General features: G+C 37.6%; 2 protein-coding genes and 2 pseudogenes across 2 annotated transcripts; 2 read left to right on the top strand and 2 right to left on the bottom strand.

Moving 5' to 3' along the window:
• The first annotated feature begins 6,010 nt into the window (after positions 1-6,010).
• Positions 6,011-7,057, top strand: LOC112171452 (F-box protein At2g26160). The gene has a single exon (XM_024308634.1). The coding sequence runs from the start codon at positions 6,011-6,013 to the stop codon at positions 7,055-7,057; it is 1,047 nt and encodes a 348-aa protein (XP_024164402.1).
• A 722-nt stretch (positions 7,058-7,779) lies between these two features.
• LOC112168763 lies at positions 7,780-11,181 on the bottom strand (annotated as a pseudogene).
• Positions 11,182-18,047: 6,866 nt separating this feature from the next.
• LOC112171451 (F-box protein At2g26160) lies at positions 18,048-19,094 on the top strand. Its single transcript, XM_024308633.1, has one exon. The coding sequence runs from the start codon at positions 18,048-18,050 to the stop codon at positions 19,092-19,094; it is 1,047 nt and encodes a 348-aa protein (XP_024164401.1).
• Positions 19,095-19,820: 726 nt separating this feature from the next.
• LOC112168893 lies at positions 19,821-22,007 on the bottom strand (annotated as a pseudogene).
• Between the last annotated feature and the right edge of the window lie 654 nt (positions 22,008-22,661).

The following is a 22,661-nucleotide window of genomic DNA, read 5'->3' as shown; positions in this document are numbered from 1 at the left end:
ACAAAGGATACAAAGAGATGTCTGCGGACCTATCCATCCAGAATGCGGACCATTCAAGTACTTTATGGTTCTGGTGGATGCTTCGACAATCTGGTCACATGTCGTTTTATTGTCCACAAGAAATGCTGCAATACTCCTAGCACAGATTATACGTTTAAGGGCTTACCACCCTAATCACCCTATCAAGTCTATAAGGCTTGATAATGCTGGAGAGTTTACATCAAAAGTATTTGATGATTATTGCATATCTATTTGGATCGATGTAGAGCATCCTGTACCCTATGTGCATACACAAAATGGTCTCGCTGAAGCCACCATCAAAAGGCTACATATGGTGGCTAGGGCATTAGTTATGAGCACCAACCTGCCTATATCTGCATGGGATTATGCAATATTACACGCAGCTTTACTTATTCGTTTAAGACCCACAGCTAGCCGACCATTTTCTGCGTACCAGTTGGTAACTAGATATGAGCCTGACACTTCACACTTACGCATATTTGGTTGAGCAGTATATGTGCCTATTGCGCCCCCACAGCGCACCAAAATGGGTCCTTAGAGACGATTAAGTATTTATGTTGGATACGAATCCCCAACAATTATCCACTATTTGGAACCCTTGACAAGCGATCTCTCTACCGCTAGATTTGCGGATTGTCACTTTGATGAGACAATCTTCCTGTCGTTAGGGGGAGATAGGAAAAAGGATTTTCCAAGGGAACGACAGGAATTTTCGTGGTTTGTCCCCACTCTGTCTCATCTTGATCCCCGCACTTCATAAAGTGAAAGTGAAGTGAAAAGAATAATCGATCTTCGGAACGTAGCAGATTCGATTCCTGATGCGTTTACAGATATCGTAAAGTGACGAGATCACATATACCAGCTGCAAATGTGCCTGCAAGGTTAGAAGTCCCCAACAAGGGCACGATGCCGCAGATAGAGGCACTGCAACCGCACTTAGTGGAGGTGTGGTTGAGGCCGTGGCTCCCCAAGGAAGAGGGGGAGGTCACTTGGTTCGATTGACACTCACCCAAGGAAGAAGAGGGTGAGTAAGGCACAAACCAATCATCAATGTATAGAATCCCTCTCATGAGATTGTCTCTGATTATAGTTATGTCCATGAATCAATACTGGAGGACGCTCCGATGTTTGAAATGATTCCAGAGAACAAAGAAATCTCAAAGGATTACGAGAGTACGTATGAGTTGATAGAAAGATCTTCCATACACATTGATGATATATACTATTGCTCAAGGAATCATAGAGCACGATGATATCGAACCACACTCTGTTGAAAAATGTCAACAAAGAGCAGATTGGCCTAAATGGAAAGAATCAATCCAGGTAGAATTAGATTCTCTGACAAAGAGACAGGTATTTGGTCAGGTAGTGCTAACCCCACCAAGTGTAAAGCCTGTAGGACATAAATGAGTCTTTGTCAGAAAGCGTAATGAGAAGAATGAAGTCCTGAGGTACAAGGCTCGCCTTGTGGCGCAAGGTTTCTCACAACGCCCTGGAATTGACTACGAGGAGACATACTCTCCCGTAATAGACGTTATAATGTTCCTCTACTTAGTTAGCTTAGTAATTTCCGAAGGACTGGAAATGCAGCTCATGGATGTGGTTACTGCATATCTCTATGGGGATCTAGATTCAGAGATATATATGAAAAGTGCCTAATGGCCTTACATTACCCAAGTCAAGTGACTCTAAACCACAGAGTGTGTTTGCAATTAAGTTGAAACGCTCACTTTACGGATTGAAACAATCCAGACGGATGTGGTATACCCGTCTAAGTGACTACTTGATTGGGAAGGGATATAAGAACGATGAATTATGCCCCTACGCATTCATAAAGAAAACAAGTTCCGGATTGGCAATTGTAGCCGTATATGTCGATGCTATGAACATAACAGGTACTCTTGATGAAATAAGAGAAACCGCGAGCTACTTGAAATCCGAATTTGAGATGAAGGATCTTGGGAAAACTCGATTATATCTAGGCCTTGAACTAGAACACCGAGTTTGTGGAATATTAATCCACCAGTCTGCATATGTCCAAAAGTCAGGCGATATAACATGGACAAAGCACATCCTGCTAGCACTCCCATGATCGGTCGAAGTTTGGATGCAAGGAAAGATCCATCTCGTCCAAAGGAAGATGACGAACAAGTGTTGGGAGCTGAAATTCCCTATCTAAGTGCAATAGGCACATTATTGTACTTAGCCCAATTTACTCGACCAGACATTGCATTCTCAGTGAACTTGTTAGCTAGATTTAGCTCAGCGCCAACGCAGCGTCACTGGAATGGTATCAAGAACATCTTCGATACCTAAAAGGAACCATTGACTTGAGACTATTCTTTCCCTACAGAGAGACAAGAGGGACTGCAGATGGAACTGCAATCCCTGAAGAAAATATTGATGGCGAAAGTGCCACTCACTACACCGAAACGCCAAATGATGTTTTGGTTGGTTTTGCTGATGCTGGGTATCTCTCTGACCCACATAAAGGTCGTTCCCAAACTGGTTATGTATTTACCAATGGGAACACAGCGATATCTTGGAGATCAACCAAGCAAACCCTTGTGGCTACCTCCTCGAACCACTCAGAGATCATTGTTGTACATGAGGCGGTTCGTGAGTGTGTATGGTTAAGAACTATCATTGCACATATTCGAGGGATTAGTGGTTTGAGTTCTACCACTGAAGAGCCTACTTTCATTTATGAACACAATGCAGCTTGCATCGAATAGATGAAGCTAGGTTGTATTAAGGGTGATAACACAAAACACATATCGCCAAAGTTGTTCTACAATCAGCAACAACAGACCCTCCTCAAGATTCAAGTGAATCAAGTAAGGTCTGAGGAGAATGTGGCAGATTTGTTCACCAAATCACTGCCTAAGGCCACATTTGAGAAACATGTGAAAAGCATAGGAATGCGAAGACTTTCCAAGCTCCCTAGATTAATGTAAGTATCAGGGGGAGGTGTAGACGTCAGGGGGAGTCTAACACACACATGTCATACTCAAATGTAAAAGGTGCGTTGTGCTCTTTTCCTTCGACCAAGGTGTATTTTTGTCCCACAGGGTTTTTATTGTTACTTGGCAAGGTTTTTAGTGAGGCAACAACTCATGCACCATTTCGTCTTTGACTTGGCACAAGGGGGAGTGTTAAAGGAAAAACATATTGTGTGCCTTCGTCAAAGTGATTGACGGAGAGGGAATCAAGCAATTACCGATTAACATCAATCAGCATGGATTACGAACCAATCAGTAGTTAATGTCATCATTGTAATTGTTCTTTCCATTGTAATTCTCTCCCTATATAAAGGGGTTATGAAATGAAATGAGTAGACCAATTCCAATCCATTTTTACTTTTACAAAAGTAACTTTCTTTCTTTTTAACGATTACATGGCGAGAGTTAGGGTTACAAACTCACATATTTTGACATATTTATTTTCATTCATCTCGTCTTAATTTCATATAAGCAAATGTGCCCTTATATTCGAGAGCAACTTCAGGTTTCCTTCGTGTGATCACTTCCTAGGAATGGCCCAAATTGCATGTAAACACCAACGATGCTACTTCTTAAATACAATTAACAAAGCCAACACTCATTTGTAAAGAAAAATGGATATCGATAAATTATTAATCTCGGTTTAAATTTCTCTGGTTCTAATGTGGCCACAACTTCGCTAAATATATAAGATAATAATTTTTCGAGAATGATACTTCTATTCATACATCCAAATCAGCACATGGACCTCTTTGTATATTAGACCTCTAGATTACTTTTTGAAATACTCAATTAGCTGAGTACACCTACCTAATTTTCCCTAAATGTCATTAGCCCACAAAATCACCAAACTTAGGTTCCTAGACAAAATTACTGATTTCCAAGGGACCGGCGGGTATTTCCTTCCACTCCCATGCTTCAACCACCAAACAATGGAGAACTTTCTTGAGAGTCTAACATAATTAAGGAGAGGTATTGCTAGCTATTGATGACGGCAATACCTGGTAAAACAACACAAAAGAACCATAATTGCCTAACTATAAAGTTGAATCTGGAAGAAGAAAACTACAAAACAAATTTATTAAATAGATAATAAGAGAACATGAATTGCAAATAAACCCATTTTGACAGGCACATAAAACACCAAAGAACCAAACTACCCTTTAATTTTGTACCAAAACTCTTCAAATTTCCAGTTCAGCATAGTTTTAATTCACAAGTCCTTGAAGCTGATACTCAAGACTAAAAACTCACTTGAATAATGAAGATCTCGAGTTGCCCGAGCTGTGGCAAATCCCATTGATTCAAGCTCTTGAAGCAATTTCTCGTTTACTAGAGGAACAACCATCCCTGTCTGTATTTGGGTCGTTAGCAAGGTTTGCAGTTTTGGCTAATTGGAGGCCAAAGGCGGATGGTGAGGTTTAAATGATGGGGGTTCAGAGAAACCTGCCATTGAAGCATTGTAAAGATTGGAATATCATTTCAAGAGTCTTCTGCAACCTTTCTAACTTCTCAGATGTCAATCTTCTGATTCCCAATTTATACCTTTCGGCGTTATGGTTGTTACGAAAAGAATTAATCCACGTTGTTCTAGTGTCTTATTGTTAAATTAAAAAAATAAAAATAAAATAAAAAAGCAATCATACTTATTGTTCAACAAAAAATCAAGTGTAAAACGATTTAGCTAAGTGGTTAGAGCACCCACTACCTATGTACGAAGTCATGGGTTCGAGTCACCATGGGGGCATGAGTGAAACCCTTTGATAATCTTTTAACAAAAAAAAAAGTGTAAAACGAGCATTACTTTTGAAAATTGTTTCCCACATAAGTAATGCATGTCTAGTTCCCTCATTGATAATGTATGTAAAAAACTAAAAATATATTTTCTTTTAGATACTTTACTTTTTCCTTACACCTAAAATGAATTGAATTTACTTGTTCTAAAATATCTATTGTGTATAGACTAGTAGAAAAATACCTTTCATAGCCCTAAAACTCTCAAGGTAGCTTGCAATTGTAAAATAAGAGCACTTGGCTTTGCCCATTTACAAGGACTTGCCCTGATGAATGAGGTCATCATCTAAAAATTGAAATTAGGACTCTGTTAACGCATATCATAATAAGGTTATGAAAGAATAGCAAGACCCGTAAAGAAATTTACTTTCTGAGAAAGTTAGCGTTGTTATTCAGTGTGTACAATCTCAACTAAAACTACTGCTTAAAGACCTTTTGGAGCAACAGTTAGTAGAGTACAACCGTCATGTACATCAATACCTCTAGAACTTCATTAATAATAACTCCGTTAAACTAATAATTTTTCTTAGTCCTGAGAAATTTTATTTTATAAAATTTTTACCATAATCGTTAATATTCATAAATACTTGAGAGCTCTTTAATCCAATTGTTTTATACTTTGTAAGCTTTTTCGTTTACTTTTCTTTTCTTTTTTTGAGAGAAAGGGGATCAATCATTATATTAAAATTCAGCAAGCAATACAAAATTGACTCACCTATAAGAGTTAACAAAATGAGCCAATTCTCAGAGTATAAAAACCTAACGAACAAGCTCTCAATACCCCTAGTACACCCACATCTTTATAAAATCTATGCACCATTATTCTAGCAAAAAACCTAGTACTTCGAAGATAGATTAAAATGATTAATCAGAGTGCAGATCTTTTGGGACTTGAGAAAAATTTTAAAAATACTAGGAGTACTGGGTGGAAATTCACCCTCAACTCCTTCAATTGAAAAAAAAAGTCCTAGTTTTCATTTGGGCCCAAACCCGACATAGGCCCAGATGGCCCAAAGTAGGGAAACCCTACTAACATATCCAACTAAGGAAACCAAATATAACAAGGAGACATCTACCTATACTCATTAGGGTTTATACACATCTATTTATATTCATTCTCTTTCAAAGTTTCACTTGATCTACCTTTTCATCAGCAGCAAGTATTGTGGTATATTTTAGCTTAGAAGTGTATGATGGCTGAAGAAAAGTTTATCGGAATTTGTGCATCTCCACTCCTTATGTTCTCATACTCGGACCCGGACAGTCCTAGTTCTCAAGCCAATATCCGTGAACTTTTAAACCTAACAGAAGATCGGCCGGAGCTAAATATCAATAAGAACCAGCGCTGTTCCTATTATTCTTCTCTAGGATGCTTGATGACTATATCTGAAGACTACAAGGTTAATTTGTTGAACCCTTTGGATCATCATCGTGCTCAAATCAAGCTACCAGATATTAACATGGTTAAAACTAGTGTTGAAGGGATTAACTCTGGACTGATGAGGAGGTATGACGATATGATTACCAAGTTTGTCTTATCGTCGAACCCTTTTTCGTCACTGGAATGCTTGGTTCTGGTAAGTTATGCGACTGCCACAGTTACCGGTTGGGGGTTTTGCAGACTAGGAGAAGATACATGGACGTACGTAGCCTGGACTCCAATACTCGATTTAATTTATCACAACGGGCAGTTTTATGCGATGGATTTTAGTGGCAAAATCTTGGTTTGTGATGTTGAAGACCCAAAGCAACCAAAGACAACTATTTTGCTATCAAAGAAGATACCAATGGTACCTATGTATGGGCAGACTACTAGTCAAAGCTTGTACATGGTAGAATCAGCAGGGGCCTTGTTGGTGGTTCTGCAATCTAGGCCAAGAATTGGATCAATTGAAACCACCAGGTTTAAGGTATTTGAGGTGCCGTTCGGTAGAGAACAGGGGTGGGAGTGGTCAGATTTGGAGGTAAAGAATTTGGAGAATAGAAGTCTATTCTTGGGATGTGAAAGTTCTTCATTCTCTGTTGATGGCTCAGACTACTACTCTGCAGGATGCAAAGCCAATTGCATATACTTCAACACTAAATGGTGGGAGTGGCTTTCAATTCCAAATTCAAACTTTGCTCCGGCTGTTTTTATCTTTAACATGGAAGAGGAAAAGGTGGAGCAACTTTCAGTACCTAATATTTTACAAGCCCCACTACATACTTCATGGATACAACCACAACCACCAAGTTCGTAGGTGAAAACGATCTAATGCGACTATAAGACATATGCTTCTTTTTGTTTTACAGTAGTGTTTATTTTTCAGATTTCGGTACTTTAATTAATTCTAGCTGTTATTATTTTGTTTCCTGCAACACTGAATATTTATTTTATAGACTCAGTCTTCCCCAGCCATTTGTTGTAGAGAATTGAAGAACGTAGTGAGATTCAAACAATTATTCCAAATTCAAGGTTAATTAAGCCTTAACTCACAAGAAAACATGTGCTTCATAAGTTGTAACGAAACAGAGAAGTTTGCAACCTCCAAAATCCACAGATAAATTTTGCGATCTCCAAATAGTACTGGAGCTGTTGGTTGGATGAGATTTAGATACAACCAGAACATTCACTTTGTAAACCTCAAGGAAAAATATTTACTAATAACTCTCCAAAAAATTCTTTAATAGGCTCACTGTGCAGTAATGGCAACTCCTACACATTTTAAGATGGATTTTGTATATCTCATGGAGCCATGCTAATAAAGGGATGCAGGGCGACCTTTAAAGAAGTTTACAGAAGATAAAATAAACTTCATTCATCTCCAAGCTCTTACTTTTCCAGAGTAAAAATTGTTACAAGAAGGCAAGACACTAAACTGTAAGATTTTAACATGAAATCTGTAGAGCATAGTTCATCGATACTGCATAATAAAACCAGTTTCCCTTCTAAGTTTAAGATCTAAATAAACTGAACCTGATATTACACATCTCTTGACAGAAGGCCAAAGAAAGGGTTTGTCAATGCAGACTTCAGTTCAGAAGCAGCGGAGTATAATGTTGCCATGTCAACGTTATCACGAGGAAGCTACAAGAACTCTCCTGCTTCAGTTCTCTCAAACCCACAGAGCTCAAGAAACTCTATTCCTCCAATCAATCTTCCAACTCTATCCTGTTCGAGAATTACAACAGCAATTTTACATATTCACGACAAACAAATTTAGATAAGATATAACAGCTATTTGTTGAATTTATTATACACATTTTTCTTTCTATTTTGCAATATACTGCATTGTATCGGTCATATATGTAAATACCCAAAAACAATGGTCACACCCTCACCTTCATCAGTATTCTAAGTCTTCTGACAGACAGCCATTCCAGCATGACCATACTGAATGTGCCAATACCCTACACTACAGACTCACTCACTCGGCAAAAAGAAGAGGAGATAAGTCAAGACAGCATCTTACCGAGAATGACGGATTACTGAGTCTAATCTTCCGGAATTTTTCTTGATCGGGATTCTTTGCAACATTTCCAACATAAATCAGCAGAGTTTGGAAGGCTCGTCGTACCCTAGCATCATCATCCCAAATCCACCCAAACATAATAAGATGGGAAAATCTGCATGCTGAAAGTAAAACCTTCATACATTTTTCTTGTTTTTTCTTATAAGCGCACAGTATTTTAGACTATTTAGCCAATTATTTATTTTTCAATGACCAGACTCTAATAATCCTATTGGACTAGAAAAAGACATAGCTGTACAACGAGATAAAGGTCTCCTCGAAGTTATTCCCTCCAACCAAGCTATACATATGATGACAATTTAATACTCAATTTCAGTGGCATGCCATATAGTCAAGGGAAGATTAATTTCTTATAATCTTGTAATAAGCCAGTATGAGCACCTTTGACAATACTGAAAATTCCCAGGTTCTTGTTCCATTACCAGAAACATATATTTAATAACAGAGAGGAAAGACCTTTATTCACCTTGTGGTTGCGCCTCAGAGACCTTAAACACTCTCTCATGTGTTCTGACTTTGCAACAGATCGGACGGGCAATGATTTCTGCCAGTAATTAGTAGGAATTGAACATCAGGATATTTTATATTAATTCCAAGAAAAACCTCTTTATTTATTTATTTTATTATTATTATGTTTTTGTTATTTTTGTCAATGAGATAGAGGAGCTTTTAAATATATAGACATGACAAAAGATATTGAACCTGGATTTCCCCCCTCACAGGTATAGAAAGTTTCGCAGATGCAGTGTGTCCTGGTGGCAATCCAAGTTTAACTTTTCTTTCTAACTGTAATGGTATGCATAGTTGCAGACAAATGTTGTAGTAAATTCAACACTATAGAGACACTGTTAGGGCAAAATCAAGATCATTGAATGGAAAATGACAATCAAAGTCGATCAGTACAGCCAATATCCCAATTTGACAGTAACAGTAATTATTGGCGTTCTAGTAAACTCCATCCTCAAAATTGTATCCTGTTGGTACTAGGAATCATATACTAGGATTGAGCGGCTAGGGAGGAAGTACTCCAGAACTAAGGAAATGATCGAAGCTGTACTATGAAAGGAAATGATTAAAAGCAAAAAATAGAAGCATGTTGCAAAGCACCTTATCTTGTTCCAGTTTCCAGCGAATTCTCTCTCTTGCTCGTTTCTCTTCCTCTTTCTCAGAATTCCGAAATGCTATATTACTGAGACAATAAAATACTTATTTGACAGAGAAGTTCCAGTTCTCAAATACAAATGGGCTAAAACAAAATAATTCAGATGGAATTCTCCAACAATAACTAAATCGACAAACCATTTTCTTTCATTGTCTTCTAAGATTTGCTTTGCTTCCATGAGTTCCTTACCGGATCGAATTCTCTCCTGAAACAAAAACAGTTTAAACCCTAAAATAGAAGTTACAGCTTAAGAATAAAGTCGAGACGAAGCGATGTAAACTAGCATGTCTAAACAAATACGTGAACACAATTCCAACTGCAACTTCAGTCAAACCAAAACATTAAAACAAGCAGCCATATGTCTTCCAGACTGAAGAAAGTGTATGGCCAGTTTATTATTCAATCATATTACTTGCCATCAAGCAACAAAGAGAGAAAATTCTATAGATAAATGCACAATACCTTCTCCCTTTCTCGTTCCATTTGTAATTCCAGTTTCTTTTCTTCTTCTTTCCTCTTCTTGCGTGTTTGATCCCTGAAAAGATGCAATAGAATGACAACAAAATGGAACGGGATGTAAATATATAGATGCCTCCAGCTAGAAGACTTCGAACATAGAACCATTTATAGAAATGAAATATTGGTGGACTAAGAGTTAATATACCTGACCGGCAATTGCATATAACAAAGAGAAAACTTGTATATCTATGTGTGTGTGTGTGTGTGGTGTAACTACAAACCCACAGACAATGAGAAAGTAACCTTAACTCTTGTGCTTTTATTTTCATTGTTTCGGTGATATGGAATGGCTGTGGAGATTCAATATCAATGTCTACTGTTACCTGTGAGTAGATGAACAGTTGAGCCAAAGTAAATCCTGTGACAGTATGTGCAGAAAAAAATGATTTTAATGCCCTACCGAAATTGATCATTTCTACAACTAAATTTCCTTTTCTGTTGCACCTTTATTCATGTTGTCTAACTTGTGATGTAAAAACTGGCCAGACCAGCTACCAGAAAGATTTGTTTGGTACAATAGAATCCACAAACAATGTAAGAATCAAACACCACCAATCAAGAAAGGAATCAAACCAAGGGCATCTGATCAATGTCCGGGTCAGTCTCGTAATCAATGATCTAGTCTATACAAGTCTCTAAGCTAGCATTACCTGGTAAAACAACACAAAAGAACCATAATTGCCTAACTGCAAAATTGAATCCGGAAGAAGAAAACTACAAAACAAATTTATTAAATAGCTAATAAGAGTACATGAATTGCAAATAAACCCATTTTGACAGGCACATAAAACACCAAAGGACCCAACTACCCTTTAATTTTGTACCATAAACTCTACAAATTTCCAGTTTAGCATAGCCTCGATCGAAGCTGATACTCAAAGGACTATCAAAGCTAGAAATGAAAATGTAGACTAAAAACCCACCTGAATAATGAAGAGCCCGAGTTTCCCAAGCTGTGGGAAATCCCATTGTTTCAAGCTCTTGAAGTAATTTCTTGTTTACTCGAGGAACAGCCATCCCTGTCTGTATTTGGGTCGTCAGCAAGCTTTGCAGTTCTGGCTAATTGGAGGCCAGAGGGGGATGGTGAGGTTTAAATGAAGGGGGTTCAGAGAAGCCCTGCCATTGAAGCATTGTAAAGATTGGAATGTCACTTCAATAGTGTTCTGCAACCTTTCTAGCTTCTGAGACGTCAATCTTCTGATTCCCAATTTATACCTTTCGGCGTTATCGTTGTTACTAAATGGGGATTAATTCTTTGTTCTAGTGTCTTATTATTAACTCAAAAAAAAAAGGAAGCAATCATACTTATTGTTCAACAAAAAACATCTATTTATACTCATTCGGGTTTATACACATCTATCTATACTCATTCGGCCCCGATGGTCAATTCAGTCTTCTTTATCTCCCAAATATCAGGATCAGACAAATTCTCTGACGAGCTGTATAGGATACAGCTAGAAATACCTCACACATGTACAAAATCAAGTTAAGCAGAACCGATTTACATGAAATAAAGCTCTCTCGAATTTCTAATGCAAATTTTCTTGGGAGCTCCACATTAATTTGGCTAAGATGGCTAATAAACCAGAAACTTGAGAAACCGAGCAAAATACTCATGTAGCGAAGACACATTAAAGAAAGTACAAAGGGTGATCCCCATCCATCTTTTAAAGTATATATAGGTCATTACAGTAAACCCATAAACAACTCACCATATTGAAATAAAGTCTTTCGCAACAATGGTTCCACCATGTTATAAGCAGTTGATTTGACAGTTATCCAGTCTTCTAGAATCTAGATTGAAATTTAGGGAAAAGGCATGGCCGCAAAAGAAAATGTGGTGAGAAAAGTTAGGACAATTATCTAGTCTTCAAATTCAAGTTCAGGAGGACTATAGTCAGGATCCTCCCAATCATATCCAATCCCAGCTTCTTCTGCAAGGTCAGTTATCTCATCGCATGCTTCACTTAGCCACACGAACACTTGCTCACTCTTATAATAATCACCCCAACCTGTCTGTTGCTTGAGCAAGATCACTCTTTTCATTTGATCAACAGTTTCGACTACGATCGTCTGAAATTGACTCAATCTATTCATGTCTGTTTCAATGCCAACTTCATTGTATGTAATGTCAATTTCAAGTCTTCGCAGAAAAGGCTCAGCACCAACCAATCCGACGAGTCTGTCCCTACTCTGTTTGAGGACACTCAGAGTGAGCTCACGAGCCATGAGTGTGCGGAGACAAGTAAGGCTGCAGCCTCTGGCCATTGGCTAACAAAATAGTAAAACAGATCGAGTAAGGTCAAAACCAAATCCCAACTAAGCAGCACAAATCAGAAAATCACACAATACTTCTCTAAGGTAGCCAAGTTGTCTGAACAAGAGAAATTTGGATTCAAGCTTATTAATGCATGGACTTTAGCTACTGTCAAACACTCGAGTAAAGCAGTAGCAGGGGCAAAGACTTCATAAAGTGAAAGTGAAGTGAAAAGAATAATCAATCTTCAGAACGTAGCAGATTTGATGCCTGATGTGTTTACAGATATTGTAAAGTGACGAGATCACATATACCAGCTGCAAATGTGCCTGCAAGGTTAGAAGTCCCCAACAAGGGGCACGATGCCGCAGATAGAGGCACTGCAACCGCACTTAGTGGAGGTGTGGTTGAGGCCGTGGCTCCCCAAGGAAGAGGGGGAGGTCACTTGGTTCGATTGACACTCACCCAAGGAAGAAGAGGGTGAGTAAGGCACAAACCAATCATCAATGTATAGAATCCCTCTCATGAGATTGTCTCTGATTATAGTTATGTCCATGAATCAATACTGGAGGACGCTCCGATGTTTGAAATGATTCCAGAGAACAAAGAAATCTCAAAGGATTACGAGAGTACGTATGAGTTGATAGAAAGATCTTCCATACACATTGATGATATATACTATTGCTCAAGGAATCATAGAGCACGATGATATCGAACCACACTCTGTTGAAAAATGTCAACAAAGAGCAGATTGGCCTAAATGGAAAGAATCAATCCAGGTAGAATTAGATTCTCTGACAAAGAGACAGGTATTTGGTCAGGTAGTGCTAACCCCACCAAGTGTAAAGCCTGTAGGACATAAATGAGTCTTTGTCAGAATGCGTAATGAGAAGAATGAAGTCCTGAGGTACAAGGCTCGCCTTGTGGCGCAAGGTTTCTCACAACGCCCTGGAATTGACTACGAGGAGACATACTCTCCCGTAATGGACCTTATAACGTTCCTCTACTTAGTTAGCTTAGTAATTTCCGAAGGACTGGAAATGCAGCTCATGGATGTAGTTACTGCATATCTCTATGGGGATCTAGATTCAGAGATATATATGAAAAGTGCCTAATGGCCTTACATTACCCAAGTCAAGTGACTCTAAACCACAGAGTGCGTTTGCAATTAAGTTGAAACGCTCACTTTACGGATTGAAACAATCCAGACGGATGTGGTATACCCGTCTAAGTGACTACTTGATTGGGAAGGGATATAAGAACGATGAATTATGCCCCTACGCATTCATAAAGAAAACAAGTTCCGGATTGGCAATTGTAGCCGTATATGTCGATGATATGAACATAACAGGTACTCTTGATGAAATAAGAGAAACCGCGAGCTACTTGAAATCCGAATTTGAGATGAAGGATCTTGGGAAAACTCGATTATATCTAGGCCTTGAACTAGAACACCGAGTTTGTGGAATATTAATCCACCAGTCTGCATATGTCCAAAAGTCAGGCGATATAACATGGACAAAGCACATCCTGCTAGCACTCCCATGATCGGTCGAAGTTTGGATGCAAGGAAAGATTCATCTTGTCCAAAGGAAGATGACGAACAAGTGTTGGGAGCTGAAATTCCCTATCTAAGTGCAATAGGAACATTATTGTACTTAGCCCAATTTACTCGACCAGACATTGCATTCTCAGTGAACTTGTTAGCTAGATTTAGCTCAGCGTCAATGCAGCGTCACTTGAATGGTATCAAGAACATCTTCGATACCTAAAAGGAACCATTGACTTGAGACTATTCTTTCCCTACAGAGAGACAAGAGGGACCGCAGATGGAACTGCAATTCCTGAAGAAAATATTGATGGCGAAAGTGCCACTCACTACACCGAAACGCCAAATGATGTTTTGGTTGGTTTTGCTGATGCTGGGTATCTCTCTGACCCACATAAAGGTCGTTCCCAAACTGGTTATGTATTTACCAATGGGAACACAGCGATATCTTGGAGATCAACCAAGCAAACCCTTGTGGCTACCTCCTCGAACCACTCAGAGATCATTGTTGTACATGAGGCGGTTCGTGAGTGTGTATGGTTAAGAACTATCATTGCACATATTCGAGGGATTAGTGGTTTGAGTTCTACCACTGAAGAGCCTACTTGCATTTATGAACACAATGCAGCTTGCATCGAATAGATGAAGCTAGGTTGTATTAAGGGTGCTAACACAAAACACATATCGCCAAAGTTGTTCTACAACCAGCAACAACAGACCCTCCTCAAGATTCAAGTGAATCAAGTAAGGTCTGAGGTGAATGTGGCAGATTTGTTCACCAAATCACTGCCTAAGGCCACATTTGAGAAACATGTGAAAAGCATAGGAATGCGAAGACTTTCCAAGCTCCCTAGATTAATGTAAGTATCAGGGGGAGGTGTAGATGTCAGGGGGAGTCTAACACACATATGTCATACTCAAATGTAAAAGGTGCGTTGTGCTCTTTTCCTTTTACCAAGGTGTATTTTTGTCCCACAGGGTTTTTATTGTTACTTGGCAAGGTTTTTAGTGAGGCAACAACTCATGCACCATTTCGTCTTTGACTTGGCACAAGGGGGAGTGTTAAAGGAAAAACATATTGTGTGCCTTCGTCAAAGTGATTGATGGAGAGGGAATCAAGCAATTACCGATTAACATCAATCAGCATGGATTACGAACCAATCAGTAGTTAATGTCATCATTGTAATTGTTCTTTCCATTGTAATTCTCTCCCTATATAAAGGGGTTATGAAATGAAATGAGTAGACCAATTCCAATCCATTTTTACATTTACAGAAGTAACTTTCTTTCTTTTTAACAATTACATGGCGAGAGTTAGGGTTACAAACTCACATATTTTGACATATTTGTTTTCATTCATCTCGTCTTAATTTCATATAAGCAAATGTGCCCTTATATTCGAGAGCAACTTCAGGTTTCCTTCATGTGATCACTTCCTAGGAATGGCCCAAATTGCATGTAAACACCAACGATGCTACTTCTTAAATACAATTAAAAGCCAACACTCATTTGTAAAGAAAAATGGATATCGATAAATTATTAATCTCGGTTTAAATTTCTCTGGTTCTAATGTGGCCACAACTTCGCTAAATATATAAGATAATAATTTTTCGAGAATCATACTTCTATTCATACATCCAAATCAGCACATGGACCTCTTTGTATATTAGACCTCTAGATTACTTTTTGAAATACTCAATTAGTTAAGTACACCTACCTAATTTTCCCTAAGGCCTCGTTTGGTTCACGGAAATGAAAGTAGTTCCTTTGTCTTTCCCATGGGAAGGGAAATGAACTTTCCGAAGAACTTTTCATTCCGATGTTTGGTAATGTAAGGAAAGTTATCCGGAAAGTTGTTAAAAAGTATGTAATTAATGGAATAAAATAATATGTTGTGAGTAATAAATGCAAGGAAAGAAGGGGGGAAAGTGATTCCTTTGGAGTATGAAAGGAACCATTTTCCCCCCTATTTTCCTTTGCTTCAGGAAAATATTTCCTTTCATTTTGCATCCCAAACACAGAAAAGGAACAACTTTCCTTTCCTGATACTTACTTTCCGTGAACCAAATGAGGCCTAAATGTCATTAGCCCACAAAATCACCAAACTTAGGTTCCTAGACAAAATTACTGATTTCCAAGGGACCGGCGGGTATTTCCTTCCACTCCCATGCTTCAACCACCAAACAATGGAGAACTTTCTTGAGAGTCTAACATAATTAAGGAGAGGTATTGCTAGCTATTGATGACGGCAATACCTGGTAAAACAACACAAAAGAACCATAATTGCCTAACTATAAAGTTGAATCTGGAAGAAGAAAACTACAAAACAAATTTATTAAATAGATAATAAGAGAACATGAATTGCAAATAAACCCATTTTGACAGGCACATAAAACACCAAAGAACCAAACTACCCTTTAATTTTGTACCAAAACTCTTCAAATTTCCAGTTCAGCATAGTTTTAATTCACAAGTCCTCGAAGCTGATACTCAAGACTAAAAACTCACTTGAATAATGAAGATCTCGAGTTGCCCGAGCTGTGGCAAATCCCATTGATTCAAGCTCTTGAAGCAATTTCTCGTTTACTCGAGGAACAGCCATCCCTGTCTGTATTTGGGTTGTTAGCAAGGTTTGTAGTTTTGGCTAATTGGAGGCCAAAGGGGGATGGCAAGGTTTAAATGAAGGGGGTTCAGAGAAACCTGCCATTGAAGCATTGTAAAGATTGGAATATCATTTCAAGAGTCTTCTGCAACCTTTCTAACTTCTCAGATGTCAATCTTCTGATTCCCAATTTATACCTTTCGGCGTTTTGGTTGTTACGAAAAGAATTAATCCACGTTGTTCTAGTGTCTTATTGTTAAATTAAAAAAATAAAAATAAAATAAAAAAGCAATCATACTTATTGTTCAACAAAAAATCAAGTGTAAAACGAGTTAGCTAAGTGGTTAGAGCACCCACTACCTATGTACGAAGTCATGGGTTCGAGTCACCATGGGGCATGAGTGAAACCCTTTGATAATCTTTTAACAAAAAAAAAAAGTGTAAAACGAGCATTACTTTTGAAAATTGTTTCCCACATAAGTAATGCATGTCTAGTTCCCTCATTGATAATGTATGTAAAAAACTAAAAATATATTTTCTTTTAGATACTTTACTTTTTCCTTACACCTAAAATGAATTGAATTTACTTGTTCTAAAATATCTATTGTGTATAGACTAGTAGAAAAATACCTTTCATAGCCCAAAAACTCTCAAGGTAGCTTGCAATTGTAAAATAAGAGCACTTGGCTTTGCCCATTTACAAGGACTTGCCCTGATGAATGAGGTCATCATCTAAAAATTGAAATTAGGACTCTGTTAACGCATATCATAATAAGGTTATGAAAGAATAGCAAGACCCGTAAAGAAATTTACTTTCTGAGAAAGTTAGCGTTGTTATTCAGTGTGTACAATCTCAACTAAAACTACTGCTTAAAGACCTTTTGGAGCAACAGTTAGTAGAGTACAACCGTCATGTACATCAATACCTCTAGAACTTCATTAATAATAACTCCGTTAAACTAATAATTTTTCTTAGTCCTGAGAAATTTTATTTTATAAAATTTTTACCATAATCATTAATATTCATAAATACTTGAGAGCTCTTTAATCCGATTGTTTTATACTTTGTAAGCTTTTTCGTTTACTTTTCTTTTCTTTTTTTGAGAGAAAGGGGATCAATCATTATATTAAAATTCAGCAAGCAATACAAAATTGACTCACCTATAAGAGTTAACAAAATGAGCCAATTCTCAGAGTATAAAAACCTAACGAACAAGCTCTCAATACCCCTAGTACACCCACATCTTTATAAAATCTATGCACCATTATTCTAGCAAAAAACCTAGTACTTCGAAGATAGATTAAAATGATTAATCAAAGTGCAGATCTTTTGGGACCTGAGAAAAATTAAAAAAATACTAGGAGTACTGGGTGGAAATTCACCCTCAACTCCTTCAATTGAGAACTTTTTCATTTGGGCCCAAACCCGACATAGGCCCAGATGGCCCAAAGTAGCGAAACCCTACTAACATATCCAACTAAGGAAACCAAATATAACAAGGAGACATCTACCTATACTCATTAGGGTTTATACACATCTATTTATATTCATTCTCTTTCAAAGTTTCACTTGATCTACCTTTTCATCAGCAGCAAGTATTGTGGTATATTTTAGCTTAGAAGTGTATGATGGCTGAAGAAAAGTTTATCGGAATCTGTGCATCTCCACTCTTTATGTTCTCATACTCGGACCCGGACAGTCCTAGTTCTCAAGCCAATATCCGTGAACTTTTAAACCTAACAGAAGATCGGCCGGAGCTAAATATCAATAAGAACCAGCGCTGTTCCTATTATTCTTCTCTAGGATGCTTGATGACTATATCTGAAGACTACAAGGTTAATTTGTTGAACCCTTTGGATCATCATCGTGCTCAAATCAAGCTACCAGATATTAACATGGTTAAAACTAGTGTTGAAGGGATTAACTCTGGACTGATGAGGTGGTATGACGATATGATTACCAAGTTTGTCTTATCGTCGAACCCTTTTTCGTCACTGGAATGCTTGGTTCTGGTAAGTTATGCGACTGCCACAGTTACCGGTTGGGGGTTTTGCAGACTAGGAGAAGATACATGGACGTACGTAGCCTGGACTCCAATACTCGATTTAATTTATCACAACGGGCAGTTTTATGCGATGGACTGTAGTGGCAAAATCTTGGTTTGTGATGTTGAAGACCCAAAGCAACCAAAGACAACTATTTTACTATCAAAGAAGATACCAATGGTACCTATGTATGGGCAGACTACTAGTCAAAGCTTGTACATGGTAGAATCAGCAGGGGCCTTGTTGGTGGTTCTGCAATCTAGGCCAAGAATTGGATCAATTGAAACCACCAGGTTTAAGGTATTTGAGGTGCCGTTCGGTAGAGACCAGGCGTGGGAGTGGTCAGATTTGGAGGTAAAGAATTTGGAGAATAGAAGTCTATTCTTGGGATGTGAAAGTTCTTCATTCTCTGTTGATGGCTCAGACTACTGCTCTGCAGGATGCAAAGCCAATTGCATATACTTCAACACTAAATGGTGGGAGTGGCTTTCAATTCCAAATTCAAACTTTGCTCCGGCTGTTTTTATCTTTAACATGGAAGATGAAAAGGTGGAGCAACTTTCAGTACCTAATATTTTACAAGCCCCACTACCTACTTCATGGATACAACCACAACCACCAAGTTCATAGGTGAAAAAGATCCAATGCGACTATAAGACATATGCTTCTTTTTGTTTTACAGTAGTGTTTATTTTTCAGATTTCGGTACTTTAATTAATTCTAGCTGTTATTATTTTGTTTCCTGCAACACTGAATATTTATTTTATAGATTCAGTCTACCCCAGCCGGCCATTTGTTGTAGAGAATTGAAGAACGTAGTGAGATTCAAACAATTATTCCATATTCAAGGTTAATTAAGCCTTAACTCAAAAGAAAACATGTGCTTCATAAGTTGTAACGAAACAGAGAAGTTTGCAACCTCCAAAATCCACAGATAAATTTTGCGATCTCCAACTAGTACTGGAGCTGTTGGTTGGATGAGATTTAGATACAACCAGAACATTCACTTTGTAAACCTCAAGGAAAAATATTTACTAATAACTCTCCAAAAAATTCTTTAATAGGCTCACTGTGCAGTAATGGCAACTCCTACACATTTTAAGATGGATTTTGTATGTCTCATGGAGCCATGCTAATAAAGGGATGCAGGGCGACCTTTAAAGAAGTATACAGAAGATAAAATAAACTTCATTCATCTCCAAGCTCTTAATTTTCCAGAGTAAAAATTGTTACAAGAAGGCAAGACACTAAACTGTAAGATTTTAACATGAAATCTGTAGAGCATAGTTCATCGATACTGCATAATAAAACCAGTTTCCCTTCTAAGTTTAAGATCTAAATAAACTGAACCTGATATTACACATCTCTTGACAGAAGGCCAAAGAAAGGGTTTGTCAATGCAGACTTCAGTTCAGAAGCAGCGGAGTATAATGTTGCCATGTCAACCTTATCACGAGGAAGCTACAAGAACTCTCCTGCTTCAGTTCTCTCAAACCCACAGAGCTCAAGAAACTCTATTCCTCCAATCAATCTTCCAACTCTATCCTGTTCGAGAATTACAACAGCAATTTTACATATTCACGACAAACAAATTTAGATAAGATATAACAGCTATTAGTTGAATTTATTATACACATTTTTCTTTCTATTTTGCAATATACTGCATTGTATCGGTCATATATGTAAATACCCAAAAACAATGGTCACACCCTCACCTTCATCAGTATTCTAAGTCTTCTGACAGACAGCCATTCCAGCATGACCATACTGAATGTGCCAATACCCTACACTACAGACTCACTCACTCGGCAAAAAGAAGAGGAGATAAGTCAAGACAGCATCTTACCGAGAATGACGGATTACTGAGTCTAATCTTCCCGGAATTTTTCTTGATCGGGATTCTTTGCAACATTTCCAACATAAATCAGCAGAGTTTGGAAGGCTCGTCGTACCCTAGCATCATCATCCCAAATCCACCCAAACATAATAAGATGGGAAAATCTGCATGCTGAAAGTAAAACCTTCATACATTTTTCTTGTTTTTTCTTATAAGCGCACAGTATTTTAGACTATTTAGCCAATTATTTATTTTTCAATGACTAGACTCTAATAATCCTATTGGACTAGAAAAAGACATAGCTGTACAACGAGATAAAGGTCTCCTCGAAGTTATTCCCTCCAACCAAGCTATACATATGATGACAATTTAATACTCAATTTCAGTTGCATGCCATATAGTCAAGGGAAGATTAATTTCTGATAATCTTGTAATAAGCCAGTATGAGCACCTTTGACAATACTGAAAATTCCCAGATTCTTGTTCCATTACCAGAAACATATATTTAATAACAGAGAGGAAAGACCTTTATTCACCTTGTGGTTGCGCCTCAGAGACCTTAAACACTCTCTCATGTGTTCTGACTTTGCAACAGATCGGACGGGCAATGATTTCTGCCAGTAATTAGTAGGAAGTGAACATCAGGATATTTTATATTAATTCCAAGAAAAACCACTTTATTTATTTATTTTATTATTATTATTATTATTTTGTTATTTTTGTCAATGAGATAGAGGAGCTTTTAAATCTATAGACATGACAAAAGATATTGAACCTGGATTTCCCCCCTCACAGGTATAGAAAGTTTCGCAGATGCAGTGTGTCCTGGTGGCAATCCAAGTTTAACTTTTCTTTCTAACTGTAATGGTATGCATAGTTGCATACAAATGTTGTAGTAAATTCAACACCATAGAGACACTGTTAGGGAAAAATCAAGATCATTGAACGGAAAATGAAGATCAAAGTCGATCAGTACAGCCAATATCCCAATTTGACAGTAACAGTAATTATTGGCGTTCTAGTAAACTCCATCCTCAAAATTGTATCCTGTTGGTACTAGGAATAATATACTAGGATTGAGCGGCTAGGGAGGAAGTACTCCAGAACTAAGGAAATGATCGAAGCTGTACTATGAAAGGAAATGATTAAAAGCAAAAAATAGAAGCATGTTGCAAAGCATCTTATCTTGTTCCAGTTTCCAGCGAATTCTCTCTCTTGCTCGTTTCTCTTCCTCTTTCTCAGAATTCCGAAACGCTATATTACTGAGACAATAAAATACTTATTTGACAGAGAAGTTCCAGTTCTCAAATACAAACGGGCTAAAACAAAATAATTCAGATGGAATTCTCCAACAATAACTAAATTGACAAACCATTTTCTTTCATTGTCTTCTAAGATTTGCTTTGCTTCCATGAGTTCCTTACCAGATCGGATTCTCTCCTGAAACAAAAACAGTTTAAACCCTAAAATAGAAGTTACAGCTTAAGAATAAAGTCGAGACGAAGCGATGTAAACTTGCATGTCTAAACAAATAAGTGAACACAATTCCAACTGCAACTTCAGTCAAACCAAAACATTAAAACAAGCAGCCATATGTCTTCCAGACTGAAGAAAGTGTGTGGCCAGTTTATTATTCAATCATATTACTTGCCATCAAGCAACAAAGAGAGAAAATTCTATAGATAAATGCACAATACCTTCTCCATTGAAGCATTGTGAAGATTGGAATATCATTTCAAGAGTGTTCTGCAAGCTTTCTAACTTCTCATATGTCAATCTTCTGATTCCCAATTTATACCTTTCGGCGTTATGGTTGTTACGAAAAGAATTAATCCACGTAGTTCTAGTGTCTTATTATTAACTTAAAAAAAAAAAAAAAAAAGCAATCATACTTATTGTTTAACAAAAAATGGAGTGTAAAACGAGCATAACTTTTGAAAATTGTTTCCCACATAAGTGATAACATGAGAATAAGAAAAAAGAATGTCTAGTTCCCTCATTGATAATGTTTGTGAAAATATATTTTCTTTCTCAAATATGCTTCTATCCTTTGCTTTTTCCTTACACCTAAAACGAATTGAATTTCATCCTTAATTTTTTGCAATGCATGCACTAGCCACTAGGTTGGGTATTTTTTGTTTTTTTTTTCCTTCTTCTCAAGAGTCTTCGATCTGTTTTGGGCATCTCGTTAATCACTGCACTCTGCAATCCAAAATATACTGAGTTACTTGTTCTAAAATATCTATTGTGTGTATAGACTAGTAGCAAAATACCTTTCATAGCCCAAAAACTCTCATGGCAGCTTGCAATTAGTTCTGTGTTAACGCAAATCATAATAAGGTTATGAAAGAATAGCAAGA

The sequence above is a fragment of the Rosa chinensis genome, chromosome 6, assembly GCF_002994745.2.
Source record: "Rosa chinensis cultivar Old Blush chromosome 6, RchiOBHm-V2, whole genome shotgun sequence".
NCBI lineage: Eukaryota > Viridiplantae > Streptophyta > Magnoliopsida > Rosales > Rosaceae > Rosa > Rosa chinensis.
This window is presented reverse-complemented; position numbering and strand designations above follow the sequence as displayed.

Bases quoted from the DNA above. Each gene is read 5' to 3' on its own strand.
- LOC112171452 (XM_024308634.1), top strand. From the start codon at position 6,011: ATGGCTGAAGAAAAGTTTATCGGAATTTGTGCATCTCCACTCCTTATG.
- LOC112171451 (XM_024308633.1), top strand. From the start codon at position 18,048: ATGGCTGAAGAAAAGTTTATCGGAATCTGTGCATCTCCACTCTTTATG.